Below are 16,681 nucleotides of genomic sequence, written 5' to 3' on the forward strand. Positions count from 1 at the left end.
CAACTGAAAAAAAAAACAGTATCGAGAACCTTTAACATCAAGATTAACCTTCACCAACTGACATCATGATCCTAAAGCGACTATTCTCATCATCATCTTCATACTTATCACAATCCACAATATACTTTGGTGAAAACTCATTAAACAGATTATCCTTCCTAAGAAAAGATCCAATCTTCATTGCTAATGCCCTAACATCCCCATATTCTAAAATCATCTTTTTGAACAATTCAAATCCAATAGTTAAAGATAATCAATTATACACTTCAAACTATTCACAAGTTGATTATAAATTCCGTCAAGTATTAGATTCTTGGATAGATTCAAATTCAAAATCCAGTAACCCACCATTATTATGTCATTTCTTGGGATTATCCAATAAGCATTATTCACCATTCAAATATAAACAATATTCAGGAATCCCCTTTTTCGCAATTGAATTACAAGATCATAAATTATCATCAATCACTTCAGAGCCGGCTCTATTAGAATTGCAAACAAGAGAAGAAATCAACACCCATTTATCTAATCATGATGCATCTATTATATCACAGGCTAAAATGTATTTAAACTGGTTACAATCAACAAAACATTGCCAAGGTTGTGGATCATCAACAATCCCTATCCATGCTGGTTCTGAATTGTTATGTTCAAGTTCTGAACAGATCAAGTGTCCTGTGAAAACAGCTCCTGTTTCAAATGCTTCATTCCCAAGATTGGACCCTGTTTTAATCACTTGTGTTGTGCATAATGACCATGTATTATTTACAAGAAATTCCAAATTCCCCAAGGGGATGTATACCTGTATTGCAGGCTTTATAGAACCTGGTGAAAGTATTGAAAATGCAGTTAGGAGAGAAGTTTGGGAAGAGAGTGGGTTGCAAATTGACAAAGTTGAAATTGTTCAATCTCAACCATGGCCATTCCCAACAAATATAATGATTGGTTGTATTGGATATGTTGCAGAGAATCAAAATGAAATTGAATTAAATCATGATGAAGAATTACAAGATGCTCAATGGGTACATTTTTCGAAACTACGTGAATTAATTACAAATGGTGAAGAGAATAAAGATTTAGTTGTACTGATTGATGGATTCTCCATGGGTATTCCAAATGATAAGACATTGGCTTATCAATTATATAAATATGCAGTGGATCATATATATTCATAATTTTATACGAACAGCTTTCACTTGTGTATAATTATCTAGTGCTTCTTGACCCATTTCTCTACCAAATCCACTTTGTTTAACACCACCAAATGGAACATTTGGACTGAAATCATTATAAGTGTTTATCCAAACGGTTCCACTCTTGATCAATTGAGCAATTTGTAAAGCTTTTGATAAATTTGTAGTTTGGATACCTGCACCTAATCCAAATTCTGAATCATTAGCCATGGTGACAACTTGATCAATTGAAGAAAATTTTGAAATTGTCACCACTGGTCCAAATATTTCCTCTTTATTAATTTGAGAATCTTGTTCAACATCATAGAAAACTGTTGGTTTGATGAAATATCCAACATCACCAATTCTTTCACCACCTGTTAATAATTTAGCATGACCAGATTTTAAACCAATATCAATATATGACAAAATTGTATTGAATTGTGATTTATTAGTTATAGCACCTTGATAATTTTCAGAATTGAATGGATCCCCAACTTTAATTTCATTTTCAATATAATTTTTAAATTTTATCAACATTTCATCATAAATACTATCCTGGATATAAATTCTTGAACCACTTGAACAAATTTGTCCAGCATTTTTGAAAATACCATCAACTAAAATCTGTAATGTCTTGTCCTGGTCACAATCCTCCAATACAATATTTGGAGATTTCCCACCCAATTCCAATGTGATTTTTTTCAAATTACTCTTTGCAGCTGCAACCATTACATCTCTTCCAATGCTTGTTGAACCTGTAAATGCAATTTTCCTAATCTTTGGATGTTGTAAAATTGCTTCACCACACGTACGTCCACTACCTGGCAAGATATTCACAACACCATCAGGTATACCTGCCTCTTTAACCAAATTTGCGAAAAACAATGCATTTAAAGGAGTATCACTAGCAGGTTTCAAAACAACAGTATTACCAGTTGCTAACGCTGGTGCAATTTTCCAACTCAACATTAATAATGGGAAATTCCATGGGATGATTTGTCCAACAACTCCTAAAGGTTCCCTGATTGTGAAGTTCATATATCCATTTTCAGAAATTGAACGACCATCTAATTTATCACAATAACCTGCAGTGGAGCGGAAATAATCAATAACTAATTGGACATCACCTTTGGCTAATGCCAAAGTTTTACCATTATCCATTGATTCGATAGATGCCATAATTTCGAAATTTTCTTCAATTTTCAATGCTAGGTTGTTTAATAATTTAGCACGATATAATGGATCAGTCTTGGACCAATGTTGGAAAGCTAGTTCAGCTGAGTCCACTGCAAAGTCAACATCTGTTTTAATTGCAGATGATACTGAAACTATATCTTGTTCAGTTGAAGGGTTTATAACTTTTATCTTTGATTCATTAGTTTCATAAAATTTGTTATTGATGAATAAACCTGTTGGTTGATTATATTTCAGGCCATTTGGTAATGTTATTGGGATTGTCTTAGCCAATTGTCTTGAGAATGTGCTTTGGAAACGACGTAGGATTAACGACGACTGGTGATGGGTTAGAAAATGTGTTGTGATTATGGGTATGATTTAACACTCACCATTATTGATTGATCCTGAGGAAGAAAAAAGGTGTTGGGAATGGTCAAGATGGATTGTTTGGCAGTTTTATAGCTCATCGATGATTCATTCGACGACACCTGAGTCGAAGATGGATGCATAATCTTAAATTGAAGAAGGTGTAAAGTTGGGCAATTGATGAGCCCATCCAATCAAGGGACAACGGCTATTCAGCCATTCGATCTAGTCATATTCAGATAATCTGTAATCTATAATTGAACCTATAATCTCATTATAATCTCATCTGTTATTGATTCTATAACCTCCAAAGCCCTCTTCAACGGTGTTTAGCCATTTCACTGACAGCTGTATCACCTGTACCGGTCAAGGACTCAACGTCTAATAATTCACTAAGTTCCCATAATCAACACTAATATGAGTCAGACTGTGATTTCTATTACCAACTGATGATACATCTTCTCATAACCCATTATAAATCCATTATATTCCTCAAAATTCACCATCTCTTATTAATTCACCAATCAATTTTTTGTTAATAACAACCTCGTCATCTTACTAAAAATGAATAATGTATCGGTTTTAAAGGGATTTCTCAGGGCTTAATGAGTTCTTAACTATGTGTTATGTAAGCAGATGAGGTTGCAGTTCTAGAGGGTCTATACTAAACAGTTGGGCAAACGAGTATAAAAGTGAACAAATCCGCAATTTATTCATTTGAATTTGAATTTTGGGAATAATCAAATCAAGTTTAAATCAAACTATTATATCAAATGTCAGAAATGGTTTCTCCAAGATCAATCCTCAAATATTTCCTTGCTGTTGCACAAGAAGAAGGTGTTGGTGCAAAAGTTAGAAGATCAATAGGTACGATGCAAGTTCGTAATTTCACACCTTTCTTAATGTTGGATCATTTCAACGTTTCACCTCCAGCTGGGTTCCCAGATCATCCTCATCATGGTCAAGAAACAATCACTTATCTAATCAGTGGGAAATTCGCCCATGAAGATTTCACTGGTTCCAAGGGGATTTTAAACCCAGGTGATTTACAATTCATGACTGCTGGTAAAGGTATTGTGCATAGTGAAATCCCTGTTGCTGCTGAAGATGGTAAACCTGTCACTGGTATGCAACTATGGGTTGATCTACCAAAAGAATTGAAGAATTGTGAACCTCGTTATAGAGATTTAAGAGCTAAAGAGATCCCTGTTGTTAAACCAAATGATAAAGTTACTGTTAAAGTCATTAGTGGGAAATCTTATGGTACTGAATCTGTTAAAGAATTAGCTTATACTCCAATTGATTATTATGATTTTGAAGTTGCTCCAGGTGGTGAGTTCCAACAAGAATTCCCAAAGGATTTCAATGTGTTTTTATATGTTATGGATGGTAGTATCTCTATAAATGATACTCCAATTAAACAATACAATGCAGTGTTTTTCAACACTGATGGTGATGGAGTTGTTGGTAAAGTTCCAGCAGATGCTAAAGAAACTGCAAGATTTGTTATAATTGGTGGTCAAAAATTAGATCAACCAATTGTTCAACATGGTCCATTTGTGGAAACTTCTCGTGAAAAGATGTATGAAGTATTTATGAATTATCAAACTGGTCAAAATGGGTTTGAAAGAGCTAGAGGATTCGCATCTAGTATTGCTAGTGGTGTTAAAGAAGAAGATTTAGTTAATGGTGAGTTACCAGAGAGAAAAATAAAGATCCACAAAGACGAATTATAATCAAATCTCATAATATTCATAATTTTCTATTTATTTATTAGCAATTTTAATGGTTTTTGTATAGATTTTTTATATCTTTAATTGAAAAAGTTTTGACACATATATTTTTTTTTGGGTAGAGACACGCAAAAATCACTGTATACAAAAAATTTTCGAAGCTCATCTCTAAAAGAATTTAGTAAACAACAACACCGACAAATGGCTCGTACAAGATCTCAATCCACTAAAGTGAATATACCAATAGTGAAACTAGAAGACGACAATCATCATGATTATACTCTAGAAGCAATTAAGCAACAGCAGCAACAACAACCTCCACTGAAAAAGCTAAAACTTGGATCATATTCAAATTATACAACTTCAATGATTAAACGTAAAATAAATAGTCTAAGGCCTTCATATAATTCTCCAAAATGCAAAACTAAAAATAGTTTAAATACCAAGATTGAAAATATAAGCAATTCAGTGACTAGCAATTTGCAAAATGTGGATTTTTTACAACAACAAGTTGAAACCATAAATAAATTTCAAATTTTGCAAAATTTTAATATAGATTTAAAGACAATAAAGATCTTAACTTCAAACCTTGATGAATATAATGAACATGATTTAAAACTAATTGAAACATTGCAAACTGATGACCAAGACATGACAAAATTTTATGAATTTTATGACATTAAACCACCAATCCTTGAACCGGAACAACACATCTCAACAGAGCAACAAGATGATATCCCATTCCTATAACCAATTCCATGGTGCAGCTAAAGGGTTAAACCCAAACACTTTTGCCCAAACTGCATCAAAATAAAACACAACATGACCAATAAAGAATGGGGCCAATTCTAATTTATAATCCCAACCAGATGGGTTTCTTAAAAAACTCATAAATATTAATAAAAAACTTAGATATCCAGCTTTAAACTCAATCAATCCTAAAAACCCCATCATGACATCTGGGTTTTGTCTACTCCATATATAATTCAATGCTTCATTTAAGAAATTGCCCAAAAATCCTAAATTTCTAATATAAGTTGAATATAAAATTAATAAAATTGAACACGTTGTAATAAACCATAAATAATCACGAGTTCTATTAAAAGATTCCTCCAATTGTCTCGAGTACTGGACTATCAAATATAAAGAGAGTACTAAATTGATATCAAAATGACCCATGAATAAGAAACATGTTATTAATCTCCATGGTTGTTGTCTGATCAAATTTGGAGTCAGTATTATATCATGTAATTTAATGATGTTGGAGTCCACCAAAACGGAGGTGAGCAAGATGGAGACTGTCCATGTTCTAGTGACGATTGGGATATCCGTGATCCAATTGACTGGGATTCTTTCCATTTTTTTAAACGGTATTTTGATCTTGATTTTGGGTGTAGTTTTGGTTTTGGTGTTCTTTTTTTAACATTCTCAAATTGAAAAAAACCAAACCAAAACAAACATTTATTTAATACTCACCATTAAAACTCACAAAACAACTTCACAAAGAGATGGACTCACTCTCATCGTCACCTCTGACACCTGCAACGTCAATAGCACCACCGGCAACACCTCCACCACGCTCCTCAGCAAGAGCCAATCCTTCCACTCCCTTAATAAACCCACCATCTTCAGATTCAGAATCAGAACATGAATCTCCATTACTAAACTCTTTACAACTATCACCAAACGAACAATCCTACCTAGACCAAATAAGCTCAGCTCCTCGCACCCCTGTCAGACCTCCCACCTTCACGAGGTCTCATAAGCACACAATGTCCATACCTGCTTACAAGTTCCCATCTTTGAGGAATTTCAACGTGGTTAATTCTTCACCAAGCACGCCAACGGGCTCCAGGGTGGATATTTTCAAAGATGTCAAGATTAATGAATTGCCGCAAGGTGGTGTGTCCAAGTTGCAGGGGAATAGATATAGTGTGTATGTACAGAATGAGGATTTTGAAATACCGGAGAGGAAGAAATGGTTTAAGCATGGTAAGAATAATAGTTTTGGAAGTCCTGGTGGTTGGTTTCTAAAGAATCATAAAAAGAGTAGGAGTGAGTTTTAGATAGGGCTGGGCCCCATATGTTTATTTAATGATTAATATTGTACATGGTGGTTTAATTGCGTAGAAAGAATTCATTAAATATTAAAAATAAGAACTAAAAAATAAACATCTATAAATATTATCATAACCTTCAATTAACATGATTAACAATCTCATGTGATGCTTTAATTTGATTTTCCACATCGATATGAGATTTTCTCTTTTTAGCCAAAATTTTAGAGGCTTTAATATTAAACCCACCAGTTAATAATTGTTGAGTCTCCTCCAATTCTAACCCACTCAATTCAGGATAACAAAACCAAACGAAAACCCAAGAAACTGCACATAATGCAGCAAATAATGCAAATGTCCCTGGTGGTGTAATGTTTCTCAACATTGTTAAGAAAGTTGAAGATATAACTAAAGAACCTGCCCAATTAGTTGCAGTGGCAAATGAAGTACCAATACCTCTAACTGATTGAGGAAACAATTCAGATTGTTGCCATGGAACATTACCAATCCCAATAGCATAAGTTGCCACGAATAAAATCATACCAATGATAACAACAATCCCCCAACCTGAGATTCCACTTGATTCGACAATTGCTTCACCACCATCAAATTTAACACCTAGGAAATGGAATGCAATTGCACAGACAACTAATGAAACAATCATACCCGGGATAGCTAACAATAACATCAAACGACGACCAGCCCAATCAATAATGAAGAATGCAATAACTGTAAAGACGAAATTCGTACCTGCAACAACAATGGACACTGCGGTGGAATCTTTAAATCCCACAGTTTCGAAAATTGTGGAACTGAAATACATTAATGAATTGAAACCAGTGAATTGTTGAATACCTTGTAATCCACACGCGATTATTAAAGCTCTTAAGTTTGAAGGAACTCTATGAACTTCTTTTATAGCATTCCAAGTTTGGATCAAGATATTTGAACCAGGGATTTGATTATTCAAACGTGATAATTCCTGAACTTTCAATTCAATCAATTCCTCAGTCGAGTCTAAATGGGTTCTTTTCAAAACTGCACAAGCTTTCTCCAATTGACCCTTCATTATATAATATCTTGGAGTATCTGGTAACCAAAAAAACACAAAGAATTGGATAGCAGCAGGGATCAAACTTAGACCGACAAGGATTCTCCAACCATGAGTAACATGGGTCAACCCAGCACCACAACCATACGCGACTAATTGACCACCAGTGATACAAAGACAGTTAATAACAGTTAAACGACCTCTGAATCTTGATGGAGAAATCTCACTAATGAATAAAGGAGACACCAAGGAACCAATCCCAATCCCAAACCCCATGATGAATCTCCCCACGGTCATGACCCAGAAAGTATGAGCAGCACATTGTAGGGCAGCACCGACTAAAAACAAGATATTTGAACTCATTATAGTTGGTTTTCTACCAAAGAAATCAGCAGAAAGACCAGCCATAGTCGCGGTGATCAAGGCCCCCAACGAAGTGGCAGCAGTGATCATTTCCTTTTCACCATATGTCAACACTTTATTGTCCAAATCTGTCCCGATGGCAACTAGTGCAGATGATATATAACCTGTATCGTAACCAAACATGAATCCAGAGATTGAGGAGATGATAGTGAGGACGATGATCAAAGGTGAAGGTTTTGTGTTGTGGAAGGTCATGAGGATGGAGGTGTCGTCCTCGTCGTTGACTGGTAGTTTGATTTGGATGTTTTTAGAAGGGTCATCATCGTGGTTGTTGTTTGATTCATGGATATCATCGTCTGAAGTTGTAGTTGTGTTGATCAACACTTCCTGGTCGGAGTGCTTCTGTTGGAAGTCGGTCTTGACTGTCTTGAAGTCCTTCTTGTCGTTGAATAGAGACATAGCGAGTGACCAGCGAGTTGAAGATGGATTTGTTGATGAAGTTGTTATTGAGTTTGTTGATGTTAATTTGATAAAGCTTTTTCCTGTTTTTTTCGTGTGACAGTTTTTAATTCCTGTGGAAGTATTATGTCAGCAATTGGCTTGTGATAGAAATTGGATTAATATTAGTTAATGAATTAGTTAATATTATTTGGTTATTTGGTTATTTGGTTATTTGATAATTGTATTGTATTTATTGTATTCTAAGAATGTATCTCTTTGTCTGTTTATATACTGGTTATTGTGTCTGTTTAATTTGTTCTGTGTCGTTCGATGGAATCCAGATAACTCCTGGGACATAATCATGTTCTCGAGGATAATAGAGTTAAGTATGGGGAGAAACCCTTAATGTTACACTTTAACTGACGTAGTAGGCACTGGTGATTTGGTTAAGGAGCTAAACACTAACAGCTTTTCCATACAACTTCTAGCTAATTGAAATATCACAGTCTGGCTGTTTCGGTTTATTGTTGAAAAATTTGATATTCACTGAACAATTGAAAAACAGAAGCCAGTTTTAAACTCCAGGTCAAAAAATAAAACAATAAGAATCCCACCTAACCCAGATGCACACTAGCTTCTTTGGCTTACTTCTTTTAGGGGGTTTCTATTCAGTGGTCACAGCTACTAAACAATTAGATCCCACCAATTTATCAATCAATGGATCCATAAACATCCATCAACTTCGGTCACATCCTAGTGAAATGTTAGAGGGAAGCTCAAATAATCCAATTGTTGATGCTGTTTTAAATATACACCAACTGCTAAACGTCTCCAATGCTCAGAAAACCCTCAATAACTCACCTCCTGATTATGAAGCTTCTTTGTATGATATACAGGGAATAGAATCCCCATCATCACCAAATTCAAAAGCTAGACTCATCTCAAACATTTTATTTACTTATTCAGTATCTTCAGGATCAATAGCTGTCATGAGTGCCTTTTGTGCAAATCAGAAAAAACATAACAAGATGTTTGCAGAGAAAATTTGTACAGTGTTTGCTTCAAGTGTTGTTATTGGAATCACTTCAATTTTATCATATATGACATATCTTGATATTGGTATTCTTGAAACTTTGATACTCCCAGTGAAATGGTTATTCAAGTCAGTACTCTTCAATGGTGGTGCCAATACGGATCAATTAGTTTATAGTATTCCACAATATCATTGGCAAAATTATTCTTCAGTTTTAAATGAATTTAGCAAAACTGGAATAACTATTAATGATGTTAGTTATGAATACGGAATCTTGGGGATTGACAATTTACCATATTTTTACAATCCAAGTTTTAACATTACCCTAGGGCAAAGTACAACAAACATATAGCATGCATAGAAATCAAGAGCTCATCAATTACTACAAAATTCTCTTCATAATGCCATATCTACTCTCTTATATATTTAGCCTTAATATATACATGCTTTTCCTTTTCAAATCATTATTATCATACCAGGATCATAACTCTTACTTACTTCTTGTTACAATAGCATTAGTCAAGAATTCCAATGCACTTCTTGAATCACTTTCAGGCAATACACTTCTCAAATTCTCCAAGGCCCTATGACAATAATCTTCAGCCATTTGTTTAGTTTTAGTTAATCCATCATGTTTATAAACTTCCTTCATTGCAATTTCCACATCTCCTTCATGTTTAAATTTTCTTTTAATCAATTCTCCCAATTCTGGATTCTCCCTCCAGGCAAACAATATAGGAGCCGTAGCTAATCCTAATTTCAAATCTGCATTACCTGGTTTCCCTAAACTTTCTGAAGTTTGAGTATAATCCAAAATATCATCAACCATTTGGAAACATAACCCAACATTTCTACCAAATTGATAACAATTATCAATCACATTTTCATTAGCACCACTTAGGATAGCTGCAGATCTGCATGATTTGGATAATAACGCTGCGGTTTTCAAATATGTCTTGTGGATATAATATTCAAATGCTGCATCAACTTGTTGAGCATGAGTGATTCCTTGACCCGACGGAACTGAAACGCTATATTCATGGACCGTAGTATCTATTGCCCCTGTTGGTTTTGGAATCAATTTATCCTCATCGATTAAATCCTCATCAGGTTGGAAAACAGTATTTTTCAATTGCATAAATTCTCCCTCCACTAAATTTGCAATTGAAGTACTCAACAATTCAATAACTTCTGGGTTTCTTAATCTTGAAATGGATACACTAGCTCTACCCAATAAGAAATCTCCAGCCAACACGGCCATCTTGTTATTGAATGCAATATTCCCACTTGGACGATTTCTTCTTGAATCTGAATTATCAATAACATCATCATGTAATAATGAAGCAGTATGAATCATCTCCACGATTTCTGCCAATCTTCTTTGTTTTGGTAATATCCCTCTTTTCGAATCAAACTCTGGCAATGTTTCATGAGGTTTTGTTAATGGATCCAATATAATATTTGGATTAATACCATGTAATATTCTTAATGGAGATATTTGGCCCTGAGAATGTTGTTCTTTCAAAATAGCACCAAGGGATTTCGTACCTTCATAAACAGGTTGTTCAGGGATATCTAAATCATCAATCTTGATTCTATTTCTCTCTTCAATTGGGATTTCACTAAGTGCTCTACTTAGTAATAACACTAATAATGGTCTAATTTTTTTCCCTTGACTCTCAAAATAATATGCACTAATTCTATTCAATGTTGGATGTCCCGAACCTATCAACGTCCCGATATTCGAAGCCAATTGGGACATTTCATGAGAGACTAATGAGATTGGATCTTTTAAAATCATGGATGGTGTAACTAATTTAGCTGCAGTTTCTATAGCTGTGGTCCAGCTAGATTTAGAACGATTGAAACATCTTAGCGAATGATTGTGAGCAGAGCGTATCTTGACTCTTTGTAAACCTCTTAGCATACTAAATAGAAACCCGTTCTGGATTGAATTGAATGTTGCTGCCTTTTTTGTTTAATTAATGGTTACCATCTTTTCAAGGAATGAAAAAAAAAGGCCATATTGGAAATTTACCCTGTGAAGCCCAAGAACCGAATTGAAATAACAACATAATCAATTAATACCCATCAGCTTATTCAAAGCATCCAATAAGAACTCTTTCTAAGGCAAAATGGACTGGCTAACTACGTTCCCCGGGTTCAACTACACCCAAGACCTCGTCAAGCAATTCCTTGCTCGTATAATAATAACGGGCCCAGTACCTAAACATGTTGGTTTTGTTATGGATGGTAATAGACGTTTTGCTAAAAAGCACAAGATAGAATTGAAAGAAGGTCATAATGCAGGTTTTGAAAGCATGGCCAAGATATTAGAGATTTGTTATGAATGTGGTGTGGAGAGTTGTACTGTGTATGCTTTTTCAATTGAGAATTTTAAAAGAAATAAATTTGAAGTTGATTGGTTAATGGAATTGGCAAAATTAAGATTTACTCAAATTGTTCAACAAGGTGAATTGTGTGAGAAGTTTGGTATAAAGATTAAAGTGTTGGGTGATAAGGCATTGTTACCTAATGATGTTTTAAAAGTTATGAATAAAGCTGAAGAAATGACTAGGGATAACAAAAGAGCTATATTAAATGTTTGTTTCCCATATACTTCAAGAAATGAAATTACAAATTCAATTAAATCAATAATATCGTCTAAATTGCCATCAGACCAGATTAATGAACAATTGATTGAAGATAATTTATATACTAAAGATCAAGCACCTTTAGATCTATTAATTAGAACAAGTGGTGTTACAAGGTTGAGTGATTTCTTATTATGGCAAGTTGTTTCAAAAGGTGTTGAAATTGAATTAGTTGATACTCTATGGCCTGATCTAACACCATTACATATTCTTTGGATCTTAATCAAGTTTAGTTTTAGGAAAACTTATTCACAACGATCCAAAACAAACTTCGAAGAGGATAAACAGGATTAAAATAAAATCTTAATCATTGATTTAGCTTGTAGTTCTACATTATCATTCATTTCTATGAGCACATTAATTATATGGAGTTATACTTTATTTTTTGTTTGATTCTTGAGCTTTTTCAAAAGTTTCTTTGAATTTATCAGCATTTTCTTTATTACCAAATCTAATGGCTAAAGTTTGAGCTTCAGGTTCACCTTCAGAAACATCAGCAGTAACGTTATAAACCCATGATCTATCAGAACCAACATTTGGTTTTAATTGATATTCTGGACTAATGAAATGATTTGCACAAATTTTCAAAGTTTTATCTCTTCTCATCAAGATACGAACTTTTTTAGTTTCTTTATGTTGTAAGAATTTAACATCACCTACACCTCTTTCTTTCCATTCTTTTGAATCTGGATGGAATCTGAATAATTTAGCACGAACTTTAAATAAAACTTCTTCATTTTCTTCATTTGTTTTAACATCAACTTTTTCTAAATGGACTAATGGTTCGAAATGAACATCTGGAGATTCTGGAGCATCATCACCTTCAGCAGCAGCTTCACCATCTTTTTTCTCATCTTTTTTCTCTTCATCATCTTCTTTCACTTCCTTCTTTTTAGAAGCGCCACCAAACATGGAGAAGACATTAGCAGTTGGAGGGTTTTGGGTGGTGGCAGCAGTTGGCTTAGCTTCTTCAGTGGCAGTGGCAACTGGTTTGGTTTCTTCTTTAGCGTCAGACATATCTTGATTGGTGAATTGGTTTAAGGATCTCTGACCTTGAAAATGTTGATGTTATTGTTTTTGTTTTGTTTTTTGGATCGAAAATTTTCTGAATTTTTTTTTTCTCCAAAGCAAAAAATGGAAAATGTTGAAGAGGGAAAAAATGGTTGAAACAATGTTAAATGGTTTGTTAAAAGAGATGTTAGATGATTGAATGTATATAAATATGACATAATTAATCATTAGAATAACAATATCATTCTGTAAACTATATTTTACATTCATTCCTCAGTATATAATATTCACCGTCACGTGACCACCCTTACTGACCCGTGTCATCCATAGTTTAGCAAATGGCAGACTGCTCGTTGGCATTTTCGTGAAATCAGTTGCTTTCAAAACGTCGTCAAATGATCAAATGAAGAATTATTAAATCACAGACTTTTAACCAGGAAAGTTTACTCTGTTGACTCAATTCAACTATTCTTTGAATCCACAATCAACTGGTTTAAACACTGCCAATTCACACAAAACAATATCCCAATCACAGCAACTCCCACATCTTCCATCACCCCCAGATCTCATCAAGTCTGTCACATAACTCGTTTTTGCCCCATTATCATCCGAATAAACAACATCAACATCAACTAATGGCTGACCCAACTTTCAAAATGAACAATCCGTTCCGTCACCATTCTCGTCGTAAATCATCCAATGATGACTATGACCCCTTTTCTCATCCAGATGTTTACTACGGTCCTCAAACTGATCCTTCAAAAGCAACTAGAAATTCAAGAGCTGGTAGGGTTCGTACAATGAGTATTGTGGAAAATGGTTCCACTCTGAGAAATGAGTTTAGAAATGAAATCAAAGCGGATTTGAAAAGACGTGGTTCTCAAGATGAAGCTGGTTTAATGAATGGTGGTCGTGGTCGGAGATTCTTTATTAGTGATGTTAATGGAACTTTACAAGAATTGTTAGATAGTGAAGATACTGATAAAAACTTTCAAATCACCATCGAGGACACTGGTCCAAAAGTTTTAAAATTGGGGACAATGAATTCAAATGGGTATAATCAAATTGATGTTCGTGGTACTTATATGTTGTCAAATTTATTACAAGAATTAACTATTGCTAAAAGATTTGGAAGAAATCAAATGATTTTAGATGAGGCAAGGTTAAATGAAAACCCCGTTGATAGATTATCAAGATTAATCTCTACACAATTTTGGAAAAATTTAACAAGAAGAATAGATTCAAACAGTATTGCAACTTTTGCTAAAGATACTAAAATCCCATCAAATCCAAGAATTTATATCCCTTATAATTGTCCAGATCAATATGAATTTTATATCAACGCCTCTAAAAATCAGCCAGATTTACATTTAGAAGTTGAATATTTACCAAAAGATATCACCCCTGAATATGTTAAATCTATTAATGACAAACCAGGTTTATTAGCATTAGCCATGGAGACAACACATGATCCATCAACCGGTGAGGAATGTCTTGTTTCGTTTCCTTATGTTGTCCCAGGTGGTCGTTTCAATGAATTGTATGGATGGGATTCATATATGGAATCATTAGGTTTATTAATCAACAATAAATTAGAATTAGCTCGTGGTATGGTTGAACATTTCATTTTTGAAATCGATCATTATGGTAAGATTTTAAATGCAAATAGATCATATTATCTATGCAGATCTCAACCTCCATTCTTGACAGATATGGCTTTAAAGATTTTTGACAAGATGGGTGGGAAATCAAATCCTGAAGCTATGGATCTATTACATAGAGCTACTAATGCTGCGATAAAAGAATATAAAACCATATGGACAGCATCTCCAAGATATGATGAAGAAACTGGATTATCTTGTTATCATCCAGATGGGGTTGGTATTCCACCAGAGACTGAACCTTCACATTTTGATAGTGTTTTAGGCTCATATGCCTTGAAATATAACATCTCTATTGAAGAATTTAGAGAACGTTATAATGATGGGACTATCAAAGAGCCTCCATTAGATGATTATTTCACTCATGATCGTGCAGTTAGAGAAAGTGGTCATGATACTAGTTATAGATTAGAAGGTATTTGTGCAAACTTGGCCACTATTGACTTGAATTCATTGTTGTATAAATATGAAACAGATATTGGGTTTATTATTGCAACTTATTTCCAAGATTCTTTTAAAAATGAATTATTACATGGTGAAGTTTATAATTCAAGAGAGTGGATTGAAGCTGCAATTAAAAGAAAAGAAGCAATTGATAAATATCTATGGAATGAAGAAAAAGGATTATATTTTGATTATAATGTTAAATTAAAATTACAATCAAATTATGAAACTGCAACAACTTTTTGGTCATTATGGTCAGGAGTTGCATCTCAGGAACAAGCTTTGAAACTATCAAAATCTGTTGAAATTTTTGAACAACTGGGTGGGCTAAGTGCAGGTACTGAAAAATCAAGAGGTGAAATTTCATTAGATAGACCAAGTAGACAATGGGATTATCCATTTGGTTGGGCTCCACAACAAATTTTAGCATGGGTTGGATTTGCTAAATATGGATATGAAAACATTTCAAGAAGATTAGCTTATAGATGGTTATATCTAATGACTAAGGCATTTGTTGATTATAATGGTATTGTTGTTGAGAAATATGATGTTACAAGACAAACAGATCCTCATAGAGTCACTGCAGAATATGGTAATCAAGGTTCAGATTTTAAAGGTGTTGCCACTGAAGGTTTTGGTTGGGTCAATGCTAGTTATGTTGTTGGTTTAACTTATTTACCAAAGCATGCTATTAGAGCATTAGGTTATTGTACACCACCAGGAGTTTTTTTCAAAAATATTAAAGATGAAGATGAAAGAAGACAATTTGCCCTAGGATCTTTTGAAGAGGAAGCTAAAAAGGAAGAAAGAAGAAGTCATTTAAATAACCGGGCAGCTAGTTAGATGAAATTACTGTATACAGTACACCACATATGAGTATTTTGATGAGATTATACACGTTAACGAAACTTTTAAAAATATACACAATTGATATATTTAAACATGTTGTGTAATAATTTGGTAAACAAATCATGTATACGAACAAGGCCGTTTTTAAGACATAAATACTATGTGTCTTACTTTTGAAGATCTATTTATACTCCATAGTTATGATAAGATCGAAAACATGTTCTATGAAAATCATCAATCGAAAAAGTCAACAACATGTACGAAAGCAGAATAACATCCAACCTGATCGGTGTATAAACTACAGTTGAGCTGTTGTTTATTTTTGCAAATAATATTTCGACGGACGTGTTTAACCGTTGTTTATGGTTCTCGTGAAATAAAGTTTCGACTAGAGGGTATAACTATTATTAACCAGCCATTCTCAATGGTCCTTTAGTACCCAACTATCCAGGTACTAACGAGACAAAGACTCCCCTAATCAATTAACATCACCACCAGTGACCACCATCACGGGAGAATAAAACTAGGGTGCTCACAACTGAACAACAGGATCTCAACAGTTTTCTTCTATGCGTTTTGCTCGTTTGAAAAGATGCCTTTGAATTTGAGTAGTAAACATTACCCACGCGCTGTAAAAGGACATAAGCACCATCGTGTTCACTCTATC

The 16,681-nt window shown here is 34.1% G+C and overlaps 11 protein-coding genes across 11 annotated transcripts; 6 read left to right on the forward strand and 5 right to left on the reverse strand.

Annotated features, from left to right (window-relative positions):
• Positions 1–65: 65 nt before the first annotated feature.
• On the forward strand, positions 66–1,175 carry WICANDRAFT_34523 (NAD(+) diphosphatase; the record flags this gene model as incomplete). Its single annotated transcript, XM_019182200.1, has 1 exon — positions 66–1,175. One exon carries the CDS (start codon positions 66–68, stop codon positions 1,173–1,175), a length of 1,110 nt encoding a protein of 369 aa, XP_019037418.1.
• WICANDRAFT_80365 (uncharacterized protein) lies at positions 1,170–2,743 on the reverse strand (the record flags this gene model as incomplete). The annotated part of the gene is made up of 2 exons (XM_019185054.1): positions 1,170–2,687; positions 2,741–2,743. The coding sequence occupies 2 exons, from the start codon at positions 2,741–2,743 to the stop codon at positions 1,170–1,172; spliced, it is 1,521 nt and encodes a 506-aa protein (XP_019037419.1).
• A 756-nt stretch (positions 2,744–3,499) lies between these two features.
• Positions 3,500–4,572, forward strand: WICANDRAFT_85300 (pirin family protein; the record flags this gene model as incomplete). Its single annotated transcript, XM_019185871.1, has 2 exons — positions 3,500–4,406; positions 4,544–4,572. 2 exons carry the CDS (start codon positions 3,500–3,502, stop codon positions 4,570–4,572), a joined length of 936 nt encoding a protein of 311 aa, XP_019037420.1.
• A 622-nt stretch (positions 4,573–5,194) lies between these two features.
• DER1 (derlin) lies at positions 5,195–5,809 on the reverse strand (the record flags this gene model as incomplete). Its single annotated transcript, XM_019182115.1, has 1 exon — positions 5,195–5,809. One exon carries the CDS (start codon positions 5,807–5,809, stop codon positions 5,195–5,197), a length of 615 nt encoding a protein of 204 aa, XP_019037421.1.
• A 149-nt stretch (positions 5,810–5,958) lies between these two features.
• Positions 5,959–6,516, forward strand: WICANDRAFT_64355 (uncharacterized protein; the record flags this gene model as incomplete). The annotated part of the gene is made up of 1 exon (XM_019183716.1): positions 5,959–6,516. The coding sequence occupies one exon, from the start codon at positions 5,959–5,961 to the stop codon at positions 6,514–6,516; it is 558 nt and encodes a 185-aa protein (XP_019037422.1).
• Positions 6,517–6,646: 130 nt separating this feature from the next.
• ITR1 (myo-inositol transporter ITR1) lies at positions 6,647–8,380 on the reverse strand (the record flags this gene model as incomplete). Its single annotated transcript, XM_019185872.1, has 2 exons — positions 6,647–8,194; positions 8,306–8,380. The coding sequence occupies 2 exons, from the start codon at positions 8,378–8,380 to the stop codon at positions 6,647–6,649; spliced, it is 1,623 nt and encodes a 540-aa protein (XP_019037423.1).
• Positions 8,381–9,123: 743 nt separating this feature from the next.
• WICANDRAFT_64357 (uncharacterized protein) lies at positions 9,124–9,747 on the forward strand (the record flags this gene model as incomplete). The annotated part of the gene is made up of 1 exon (XM_019183717.1): positions 9,124–9,747. One exon carries the CDS (start codon positions 9,124–9,126, stop codon positions 9,745–9,747), a length of 624 nt encoding a protein of 207 aa, XP_019037424.1.
• Positions 9,748–9,885: 138 nt separating this feature from the next.
• Positions 9,886–11,322, reverse strand: COQ1 (trans-hexaprenyltranstransferase; the record flags this gene model as incomplete). Its single annotated transcript, XM_019182107.1, has 1 exon — positions 9,886–11,322. The coding sequence occupies one exon, from the start codon at positions 11,320–11,322 to the stop codon at positions 9,886–9,888; it is 1,437 nt and encodes a 478-aa protein (XP_019037425.1).
• Positions 11,323–11,530: 208 nt separating this feature from the next.
• RER2 (ditrans,polycis-polyprenyl diphosphate synthase) lies at positions 11,531–12,343 on the forward strand (the record flags this gene model as incomplete). Its single annotated transcript, XM_019182084.1, has 1 exon — positions 11,531–12,343. One exon carries the CDS (start codon positions 11,531–11,533, stop codon positions 12,341–12,343), a length of 813 nt encoding a protein of 270 aa, XP_019037426.1.
• An 84-nt stretch (positions 12,344–12,427) lies between these two features.
• On the reverse strand, positions 12,428–13,066 carry YRB1 (Ran GTPase-binding protein YRB1; the record flags this gene model as incomplete). Its single annotated transcript, XM_019185873.1, has 1 exon — positions 12,428–13,066. One exon carries the CDS (start codon positions 13,064–13,066, stop codon positions 12,428–12,430), a length of 639 nt encoding a protein of 212 aa, XP_019037427.1.
• A 650-nt stretch (positions 13,067–13,716) lies between these two features.
• WICANDRAFT_64361 (alpha,alpha-trehalase) lies at positions 13,717–16,008 on the forward strand (the record flags this gene model as incomplete). Its single annotated transcript, XM_019183718.1, has 1 exon — positions 13,717–16,008. One exon carries the CDS (start codon positions 13,717–13,719, stop codon positions 16,006–16,008), a length of 2,292 nt encoding a protein of 763 aa, XP_019037428.1.
• Positions 16,009–16,681: the final 673 nt, after the last annotated feature.

The sequence above is a fragment of the Wickerhamomyces anomalus genome, assembly GCF_001661255.1.
Source record: "Wickerhamomyces anomalus NRRL Y-366-8 unplaced genomic scaffold WICANscaffold_5, whole genome shotgun sequence".
NCBI lineage: Eukaryota > Fungi > Ascomycota > Saccharomycetes > Phaffomycetales > Wickerhamomycetaceae > Hansenula > Hansenula anomala.